This window comes from Gekko japonicus, unplaced genomic scaffold (genome assembly GCF_001447785.1).
Source record: "Gekko japonicus isolate JY-2015 unplaced genomic scaffold, Gekko_japonicus_V1.1 scaffold1195, whole genome shotgun sequence".
Lineage (NCBI taxonomy): Eukaryota > Metazoa > Chordata > Lepidosauria > Squamata > Gekkonidae > Gekko > Gekko japonicus.
Genome location: NW_015176007.1, coordinates 175,088 through 186,218, shown reverse-complemented (window position 1 = coordinate 186,218; position 11,131 = coordinate 175,088). Strand labels below are relative to the sequence as shown.

The window sequence follows — 11,131 nt, the reverse complement described above, 5'->3', positions numbered from 1 at the left end:
ATTATGCATGTAGTTCCTTAAGAGGAGGGGCCAATGTCCATGCACATTGATTTGGACATCAAAGTTTAGGGCAGGATTTGAATGCAGGGTCTGGTTATGAGCAGCGAGTGAAGAACACTAGAATAACACACACAGACACACATTCTGGTTTCCAATTTGTTGTAGAAGATTGATCCATCTCTGCCTTCCGGGCTTGCCCTGCTCACAGTAGCACAGTATTTTGGGTCAGATCAGCCACAATTGGTGGTACATATTGTAAAGCTAGAACTGAGGAAGGTTGTGAATGGCAGGACATTTTGGAGGTCATTAATTCATACGGTCACCATAAGTCGAAAGCAGCTTGATGGCACTTAGCACACACACAGTTGTGCAAGAGCACTGCTGTATGATAACTGATGCTACACCCAGGCAAGAGTCCAACTGATGCCACCCAGGCAAGAGAGCCAGTTTGGTATAGTGGTTAAGTGTGTGGACTCTAATCTGGGAGAACCAGGTTTGATTCCCCACTTCTCCACTTGCACCTGCTGATGTGACCTTGGGTCAGTCACAAGCTCTGGCACAGCTGTCCTTGAGAAAGAGCCGTTTGTGTCAGAGTTCTCTCAGCCCCACCCACCTCACAGGGTGTCTGTTGTGGGGAGGGGAAGGGAAAGGAGTCTGTAAGCCACTCTGAGACTCCAAGTGAAGGGCGGGGTATAAATCCAATCTCTTCTTCTTCTTCTTCATAAGAGGAAATCCTTTGTCCTGGCAAGCAGCGGTGTGTGGAGCAATGCTAGAAGTTTGCAGTGCTATTGTTTACATGAATTCTTAGTCACAACCCGGAATAGGATGGCCAGCTTGCTCAGGTCATCGACTTTAATCCCCTACTGTCGCTCCATAGGGGGTGGGGGGGTGGGACAATGGGAGTGTGTGTGTGTATGAAATAGCATCCCATGACTCCAAAGCATGACGTCCAGCTGCATAACCAGAAGTCACATTACCCCATGATGGGGTGCTCTAAGATTCTCTGAAAACTCTGCGGTGAAATCGTAGTGCATCCTGCAACACAGTGAGGTCAGTTCAGGTTTTGCAGTCAGAAGAGGCATTGTGGAACTGTGTGGTGCTATTTGGATAAGTCTTCTGCCCCAGTCCTCCAGTGGTTGCTTAATCTGTACATATTTATAATCCATCCAGCCCAATGGGCTGCCTTCTGGCTAGAGACATACTGCTGGGTTGGAGGGGCCATGGCTCAGATGTAGAGCATTTGTCTGGCACACATAAACCCCAGGTTCAGTCCCTGGCACAGCTCCCATTTAAAGGATGATGTAGTAGGTGATGAAGAAGAAGAGATTGGATTTATACCCCGCCCTTCACTACCCAAAGGTGTCTCAGAGCGGCTTACAATCTTCTTTCTCTTCCCCTCCCCACAACAGGCACCCTGTCAGGTAGGTGGGGCTGAGAGAGCTCTGACAGAACTGCTCATGAGCGAACAGCTCTGAGAGAACTTGTGACTGACCCAAGGTCACACCAGCAACTGCATGTGGAGGAGTGGGGAATCAAACCCGGTTCCCCCAGATTAGAGTCCGTGCTTCTAATTGCTACACCAAACTGGAAGATCTTTATCCCAGAGAAGCAGCCAGCCAGAATAGACTGGCTTAGGATCAGGCCTCTTTGTATGTTCATTTGGGAAGGGCAACAGTCTGCAGCCTGGACTGGCTCTCCTCAGAGGGGGTCTGCCGTACAGACTAAGGCCCACCAGGTAACCCCGACCTCTCGTTCTGGAACCAGTCCTCCAAGCTGGGGTAGACTTTCCCGCAAAGCAAGCTGGGATACCGATCACAGATGGTACAAAACCGTTCCTGCCAGTTGTCGTACAACTTCACCGTATACCTGTGTCTCCAACTGAAGAAGCTCTGGTAGTGGCTGTCATTCATCGTCAACAGGAAGGTGGCGAGCTCCTGCATGGAGCCAAAATCCTCTACATGTATGAAGGCTTCTCCAGGAATAAGCTGCTCATAATTGGCCCTGGGTGGACCCATGACTACAGGTATGGTGCCAGCGAGCAGGGCATTCCTCCAGAGCTTCTCTGTGATGTAGTCTTGGTGTATGGAGTTCTCAAAGGCAAGGTAGAACTTGTACTGGGAGATGGTTGGCAAGAGGCAGGCTGGGCAGAGAGGCTTCTTGCTTGCCTTTCCGTACACATCAATCTTGATGTGTCTGGACAGTTCTCGGTACAACTCTGCTCTCTTTTGAGTACGGTGGTAGTTGCTGATAACCCAGCACACTAAGTGGGATTTCTTTGGGATGTCCACCTTGTCCGACAAGTGAGGCACAAGTACCCCGTAGGGGATAAAGATATCAGAGTCTTGTCGATACGTCATGACCCAATTGAATGTCCCGTTCCAGCCAGCCAGGTCTTTGGTATTGGTGGGAGACTCCAGCGAAACCCACACCCAGTTTTGCCCTGGCTTCTTTTTAGCTCTGGGCAGTCTTGACCTGTTGCGCTGCAGTTCACGGTGATGGAATGCCACCACATCGGCTTGGTCAAGCCAGCTACGGTTACTGGTCAACAAACAGCCCTCCTTGTGATGGCGGCCTGTGGCACAAATGTGGCCGCTGAGGTTCAAGTTGTGGTTGAACGGCAAGTCCCAAATCAGAATGGACAATGGCTTGTCGCGGGTACTAGCTCCACCAGCAGGGATATGGGATGACTGCAAAAGGAATCCCAAGTTCCAGAAGAGGACTCCAAGGACAGACAAACTGGCTAACCTCTTCAAGGCAAGCAGAATGCAGGAGGTCATCCTACTGAAAAGCACCAGCCTCTTGCTCGTCCGCTTTGGGAACCCCTGGGTCAGTCTCGGGATGGAGCACTTCTGGGTTTTGTTTTGGTTTTTTGCCTAGACTCTTCTTTCTGTGTGGTTGTCTTGCAGACTGGAACAGAGGAGAAGGCGTATCAAAACCATGAGTCAGAAGCAAGGCACAGATTGAGAAAGCATTTTCTGGTCTGTGACGTCTTTCCAGCCCAGAGGAGAGTAATAAGGTCTGTCACAACAGGGGGGGGGGGGAGTGCATAAAAAAAAAATACACCCTGTTTCTTTCTCTTTTATTTTTCTTCATTATCAAGCACAGTACCTGGGTCAGCCTGACTAGGAGGCAGAGTGAAGCAGAGGCAGTTTTGAGCCACTTTTATTTAACAAGTTTAAAACAGTCAACTTGCCCGTCATGTGCCCTTATCCTCTTTCCTCAGGAAAGGAGATGAATTGATCTGGGTTGGTGGCCAATCAGGTCACAGCTGGACGCACATGATTAAAAGACATGTGACCATTTCCATCACACAGGGGGACAGGTGCCAGGAGGTCTGTGGACATCCAAGCAAAAGTTTTGCCTTGCCCTCAGATTTACTGGCACTGGATAGTGAAACGTCTACAGAGAAGTGCTGGTGTGAAGAGTGGTGGTTTCCTTTCGATTGTGGAGGTGTGATACGGTGGCTAAAAGGTAGAGCTAACAAATCTGAATGTTCCTGATTTGAATCTCATATAGTGAAGCTGGGATGCTTGCAAATAAGATGTTGGAAAATGGAACTTTCCTGGCTCCATGGTACCTGTTGTCTCTCAAACTCAGCACCCCATACCCTTAAATTGCTGACTGTCAAAAACTTAAAAGGAGGCTATTTGCATCTCTGCAGTTGGTAGCACTCATCACTGCATCGGCAGCCAGCCCGTAGCTGTTGTTGGCATATGCTCAGAATATGCTGGAACTGATGGGGAAAAGTGGGCCCTCGCTGCACACACCACTCACTGTGCTTACTCCAGAGAATCCGAGCAATCGAACCATTCAGGTTGACTTCAGGGGTTTTTGTGCCTGCCTTTCTGCATCACTCTTTTTCTCTGGTTTATTTATCGTGTGTTCTGTGTATGCATTCTGCCTCTCCAACAAAACCCACAGTTTTTGCTTAATTGGGGTGCAGACTTATGGTGCGTGTGAGGTGTTAATTGCCCTATTGCAGCTGTTCATCAGCCTCCAGGAAGTGCCTTCCATTTAACCGCCCTTGTTCAGTTCCATGAATGAAACTGACACAGGGAAATGGCCAACGACTTGGCTGAGCAGGTGCACAAGTGATGGGGTACACCACAGCCTCTCCTTTCTCTTCTCCTCACTCCCCCCCCCAGGGCCGGCTCACTCACTAGGCAGACTAGGCGATCGCCTAGAGCAGGCCGGCCCTTAGGGGCACCAAACTGCACACGGCCCCGTACTCTGGGAGTTTCTTGATTATTTGTGTTTTTCATTCTTCCTAAAATGCATTCATTTTTTTAAATTGGTGGGTGCACCGGTGGTGGGAGGGCGCCAGAAGGGATCCCCGCCTAGGGTGCAAAATAAGCTGGGGCCGGCCCTGCCCCCACCTGCCTCTATGGCTCACCGCCACTGGGCTACTAGACTTTCCAATTTCCTGGGGGGGGGGGGGTGGGGCTGGGGCAGTGGGTGGCTCCCGGGGGAGGCTGAGCACCTTCCTGAAAATTTCGGCGGGGGCTGAAGCCCCGCCGCCCCCACGAAGATTACGCCTATGCAGGCATGGGCGACCCAAAAAGGGATGTGAGCTCAGAGGTTGGCTGGTCTGTCGGTCAGTTTGTGCTTCGGTGGAGTCTGCCATGGTGGTGGTTGTGGAGTTATGGCAGGAGCTGGTGGGGATGCAGTTCCTCTGAGGCGCGGGGAGAAATCTTTCCAGCAGAAACGCTTCCAGAGAGCAGAGTTTTTCAACTTGCAGGAAGGAGTCCAACAAAAAGTAGATGTTTCGCTCCCTCTTTCCTTCTGCCTCCAGCTCTGCATTGAACCATGTGTGTGTGTGTGTGGGGGGGCAGACAGCAGCTTTCAGCAATGGGAACCAGCATTGTTGGTGCAGAGGACATGTCTTTGCAAAGCCCCCGTCCAAGAAATCTGTCCTTGCTTTCCCCCCAAAAGTGAATCAAAGAAAGAAAGAATGAAAAAAGACAGATTTAAGCCCAGCCACACTGCTGATTGCCTCCCTGCACCAGGTGCAACTGGCAGAGGTGGGCTCAGAGCCTTGGACATTTTACAGAGTTCAGAGAGCATTTTGGCTTTTGTCCCAGTGCTTGCAAACATGAAAGTCTTTGGGAAGCTCTTGAGAAAAAGCCCTCTTCTCCCCTGAAGTTTCTTCCGTGTTCAAAGCACAGGCTGCGGTCCCACAATACTTTCCCGTCAGTTCTGCAAGCACAGCAAAGGTCTCCTTGGGAGGATGTAGAAGGGGTGGGCAGAGGAATGGCCTCCAAGGGGGCCAAAAAAGGGGCAGGGGAGAAAATCTGAGGAAATGTTTGTGCATTTGAATTACTCTGGTGTGGTGAGGGGTGTGTGTGGAGTCTGCAGCAAAACAGCATTCAGAAGACCCAGGGAAACCAAACTGAGAGTTGAACATTGCAGAATTAAAAAAAATAACCCGGCAGAAATGCAGAGCAAAAGTCTGCAGTACAGAATTTAAAATATACCGGAGGTCAAAAGCGGGAGGCAATGCGGAATGAGAAAAATATTGCAAGGCAGAACAGCTGTGAGTGCAGGGAATAACCCAGTGCAGAAAGGGCCGTAGTTTTCTCATCTTTCCCAGTCACTTTGGGAGACTGCAAAATCTCTATATCCTGGGGAAGAATGGGAAGAATAACCCAGTTGTGGCCTGTCCTCTGTGCCTCCCCCCCCAGCAGATTCATTTGTTGTCCTCCCTTCTCTTTGAAATAGCAAGGTTTGTAGCTTGGGAAAGTGTGGGCCAGGTAGTTAGGAGGAAGGCAGGTATATGCTTGTGTGCCCCACACATTTGCAAACATCCTACCATGTACTTAAAAATAAGTATCCATGGAGAACTTTCAAGTGTCTGACACAGATACTCATAGAAACGAAAGCAATTTTAGGACAAGAACCAAGATGTTCTCCCATCAGCTCATAATTCATGATCTCACTGGGTGGTCTTTGGCAAGTCTCCCCCCCGCCATGTGTTTGTATGTCAGTACCAGCCTACCCCCAGCCTTTAATGTTGGGATAACACTGACCTACCCTATAGGGTTGTTGTAAGGATTACTGAGATAACAGGAAGTGATCTGTACACTTTAAACCCTATATAAGAGCTATGTATTATTAGCTGGAAGGAGAAAGTCTTTTTTAACACATTTTCTTTATAATAGCAGTGTCATTTTGGATGCCCCCTCTGCCTGCCTGCCTGCCTAAGGGTCGGCTGATGGTCCCTCGTTGAGGAACACCCAAAGTTGTGAAGTAAGCCCTCCCAAAATGGAAAGCAAAGGGGGGTAAATGCCCCACGTGTTGGGCTGGGGAAAGCCGCAGAACAAATACCTTGAACTTGAAGGCAAGTAGGAGGTTTTGTTGAGAGAATGCAAAGGTGAGGGTTAGAGTTGGTGTATAAGCTCAAGAATAGTTTCCAACTCCGATTTCCTTGCAAAAGCATTCAGATTTGTGGTCTTCTGTTTGGTACTTTTAGCATCATTCCCAGCTGTGGATTTAGTTAAGCTCAAGGAACTTGGGAAAGAAAGAAAAAATTAACTTTGTAAATTAATGATCGCTTTCTTATTTTGCTTTCTAGTTTCCGGTCTAAAACCATATTTAAGACACATGTGAAAATGACAATAAAAGCTGCAGATTTTGAAAAAAAAAATCTATTAAATCTCCAGGGGCTAAATAATGTATTTATTTTGGCTGGAGTAGCAGAAGGAGGGGATGACAGAGAGAAAAGAACCTGGGTGTGGGGGGGATGTAAGGATGAGGTGGGAGTGAAGCACTAACTCACCTTAAAGGGAACACTGTGTGCCTCACCTCAGATTTTTCTTGGAGGACTATCTTTTTAAATTTGTGCTATCCACAGCCTCTTTAAAAGAAAGAGAGCCTAGCTTTAGGAACATTTATGGTGTTAGCCGCTGCTGGTGTAGTGCTCCAAATATCCCAGACCTAGCCTGCCGAGTTTGCTTGCCTGTCCCAAAGTATACTTCCTCTGGCTCAAGGAAGAGAGTAGGGAAAAACACGTGGGGGCAAGGTAGGACGTGAGGAATTTTTGTTAAGATGAAGTTGTTTGTAGGCAAACGTTTCTGAACTGAAACATGTCTTGTTCACTTTTCTGATACCAACCCCGAAGAGATGCTAATCTCCGCCGCCCTTGAGCTTGACCACAGGGTCATAGAAATGTTGCTTCTCAAGGCTTCCTGGAGATTGGAGAAGCGGCAGCCCCACCCACCATGGCAAGATCGGCTATGGTCCAGACTGCCCCCTGGCCACTGTTCCCTCTAAGCTGAGTTAGTGTGAGCTAGCTCACAGTTTTTTAGCCTCTGGCTCACACATTTTTGTCTTAGCTCAGGAAACATGAGCAAGCTAATTTATGCAGCAGGCAAATCGCTCGCTCACAACTTTAATGCCAGTAGCTCACAAAGTAGATTTTTTGCTCACAAGACTCCACATTGCCCCTGGCCACATATCACCCGTTTCCCAGATGCCCACAGGTGACCATCTTTTATAGCTCAGTTACCGTGTCGTGCCTTTCTCTTGAGATGTTCTGGTTCCCCCACGTCCTTCCTCAGAAGACGTCCCAACAGCAAGAGATGAGTGTGCCGCAGCACAAGCCGGCCGCTGTGGTTGCTTTCTTAGAGGAAAAAGATATCTCTCTTCTCTTTTCTTAGTTAAGATTTCATCATCTACGTTTTTTGGGGCTTTTTTTTGGTGCCTTAGTTGTACATGCTTCCTGAAAACCCTTTTTGCACCGAGAGTGGTTTGACAGCCTCCTACAGCAGCTTAAAGGCCTTGTTCTGTGTGGCCAATTCTGAAACGTGTGGTTAGGAACAAAAGGAGTAAGGCGGTGGGTGAGAAAAGCCACAAGCAGCCCAAAGAAGCACAGGGACTTGTGGCTGTGATTTCTTTATTTTTAAGTGATCATCTCATTGACTGACGCATTTAGAGTCCCAGCTCTGGTGCAAGGAATAACCCATGTTCTTGCCCAACAGCTAGGCTCTAGAAAGAAGAAGAAGAGGAAGAGGAGGAGGAGGAGATTGGATTTATACCCCTCCCTTCACTCGGAGTCTCAGAGTGGCTTACAAATTCTTTTCCCTTCCCCTTCCCACAACAGACACCCTGTGAGATAGGTGGGGCTGAGAGAGCTCTTTCACGAACTGCCCTTTCAAGGACAGCTCTTGTCAGAACTATGGCTTGCCAAAGGTCATCCAGCAGCTGCAAGTGGAAGAGTGGGGAATCAAACCCGGTTCTCCCAGGTTAGAGTCCACGCACTTAACCACTACACCAAACTGGCACCTGCTAAGGACACTTTTCCTGGGGATGGGGGTGGAGGTAGATTTGATGCTCAGTGGTACAGTATCTGCCTTGTATGCAGAAGGTCCCAGATTCAAGTCCTGACATCTCCAGTTAATAGGATTGGGTTGTAGATGATGTAGAGACCACCTTAGGGACTCTGGAGAGCTGTTGCCAGTCAGAGTAGGCAAGAGTGACCTTGACAGACCAGTGGTCTGACTTGGTATAAGGCCATTTCAAGTGTTTGAGGTGTCATGTACAAAGGTTGTAAACTGGGCAGAGGAGATAGTGCCATGCAGCTGGTACACCATTGATTTCCTGAACTCTCTGCTGAAGGGGGTGAAGTGTGAACCACCTCAAATTAAGCATTCCTGTGTGTGCCATGGGGTGCTTATTAATTGCAAAGGATTCTGGGACATGGTCTAGCATGCTTAGTCAGCTTATGCAGCCCTTCTGGGCTTCGGTGCAATCTGAGCTCACCTTTTAGTCTCTTGAGGCTATACAGAGTGCTTATGGTGGGTGGCCTTTCGGGAAATGGCTGAGGCTGGGGCACAGGGGTTTAACACCAACTTTGCATCCCAAATGGGCCCCGTTTGGTCCTCAGTATTTCGGCTTGTCCAGACTGATTGGTTTTTGGCTTTTCAGCCAGAAACCCGCTCATAAAACTTTATGACAATTAAAAACAAATCCCAGTAGCAAAATTAAAAATACAGAATTAAAATGCCTCAGCTATTACTGCTTTGATGCAGTTTGCTTTTATGTAATGTAATAGTTTAGGGTTTTGTGCTTTTTAAAAATCCTTTCTTAAGCTGCATGAAGGACTTGGGCTGAAAGGCAGGACATAAATTCTTTTTAGTAGATCCATGTCCATTAGGAGCTTTTAACACTTGAAATATTTTATACTTATTTATTAAAATATTTACATTCTGCCTTTCCCTTGTCACAAATGCCGAAATTCAAACCATCCATAATAAAGTCAGTTAATTCATAATACAGCCAGTTTGGTGTAGTAGTTAAGTGCACGGACTCTGATCTGGGAGAATCAGGTTTGATTCCCCACTCCTCCACATGCACCTGCTGGATGACCCTGGGCAAGCCATAGTTCTGTCAGAGCTGTACTTGAAAGAGCAGTTTCTGTCAGAGCTCTCTCAGCCCCACCTCCCTCACAGGGTGTCTGTTGTGGGGAGGGGAAGGGAAAGGAGTTTGTAAGCTGCTCCGAGACTCCAACTGAAGGGCGGGGTGTAAATCCAATCTCTTCTTCTGTAAATAAAAGCCCAAGCAAATCAAACATTTTTTACAGCACCTCCTAAAAACTTCTAAAGCGGTGCCCGCCCCTCCAGGAACCCCATGGCCATTTCACAAAATGGGAGCCACTACAAAGAGTTAACAGGTTCCAGTAGATGCCAGTCAGGCCATCTTGGCCTAGGGCTGCCACCTTTGCCTTGGGAAACTCCTGGAGAGCTGGAGTTGGTGACTGGGGAGGGCAGAATTGGGGAGTGGAGGTTGGACTCAGCAGGGAAATGATGCCCACCAATCCACCCTCCAAAGCTGCCATTTCCTCCAGGGGAACTGATCGCTGTAGTCTGGAGATCAGTTGTGATGCTGGGAGAACTCCAGGCCCTAGCTTAAGTAGGTGGCAACCAGAAGACCACAGCTGGTGTGTGGGGGGATAATAATGAATAATTATCATGTGGCATGTGTGGTATAGCCAGGAGATCCAAAGATTGTCTGGCAGCCTTAAGTTCTAACTCTTTTAGAGTGAGCTAGACTTATTTGGGGAGGGGGGGCTGAGAGAGCTCTGAGAACTGTGACTGACCCAAGGCCACCCAGCTGGCTTCATGTGGAGGAGTGTGGAATCAAACCTGGTTCTCCAGATTAAAATCTGCCACTCTTAACCACCACACTACCTTGGGGGGGGGGGGGGTCTGTGAGCCAGAGGCTAAAAAACTGTGAGCTAGCTCACACTAACTCAGCTTAGAGGGAACACTAGTCCAAGGTCATCTGGTGAGTTCTTAAATCCAGTCCAAGTCCGACACTCTGACCACTGGACCACACTGGCTCTCTGGTGATTGGGTTACAGAAACAGACAAGGGAGAATCTTCAATCCAAGCTTGAATGTGAGTTTTGGCCCACTGTGAGTTTCACGCTTTGAATATCAGCCAGGGGAGCATTTAAAAAAATTCGGATTGGGGGAAGGAGAAGAACTGCCTCAGGCTGCCTGCCGGGCAACAGCAGGAGACCCCTGATTTACCTTCTCTTTGTAACTGATCAAAGGCCCACTTGTGCTTTCTGACCGGCTCTCTGCATTTCCTCACTCGCTTCACTAGGGGATGCTCCTGGAACAGCATCACCTTCTTCTGCCAAGGAGCTGATTTAGTTTAACGACTTATTTTCAGTACTGACTGCTTTTTACATTTTCTCCACTTCTCTAATGCATAGGTAAATCTTAAAATTGCTTTAACACTCAATGGATTTGAAATGGCTCTCACTGCCCTGCACTGGCAATTGATGAGTTCCGTAGAGTTGCCCAGGGTCATTTCATAGAAAAAGAGCTGCAGGAGCTCATTAGCATAATTTATTAGCATATGCCACACCCCCTGACATGACTGGAAGTGTGCACCAGCCCCTCTGACAGGCAGAAGCACCTGGGATCCGTTCTTCCCCCCCCTCCCTTCCCTTCACCTCCAAGTTGGGCGAAGGAAAAGGGGAGGGGGGGGGATCTCAGGCGCTTCTGCCTGACAGAGGTGCTGGCGTGCCCACAGCCAGCCTGGGTGAATTATAGAATCATAGACTCATAGAGTGGGAAGGGACCTCCAGGGTCATCTGGTCCAACCCCCTGCACAATGCAGGAAAT

The 11,131-nt window shown here is 48.5% G+C and overlaps 1 protein-coding gene across 1 annotated transcript; it reads right to left on the bottom strand.

The window, feature by feature from the left end:
• Positions 1 to 1,721: 1,721 nt before the first annotated feature.
• Positions 1,722 to 2,841, bottom strand: FUT7 (fucosyltransferase 7 (alpha (1,3) fucosyltransferase)). The gene has a single exon (XM_015426492.1). The coding sequence runs from the start codon at positions 2,775 to 2,777 to the stop codon at positions 1,722 to 1,724; it is 1,056 nt and encodes a 351-aa protein (XP_015281978.1). The 5' UTR covers positions 2,778 to 2,841.
• Positions 2,842 to 11,131: the final 8,290 nt, after the last annotated feature.

What these genes read in the sequence shown, in the direction of transcription:
- FUT7 (XM_015426492.1), bottom strand. Translation starts at nt 2,777, where the DNA reads ATGACCTCCTGCATTCTGCTTGCCTTGAAGAGGTTAGCCAGTTTGTCT.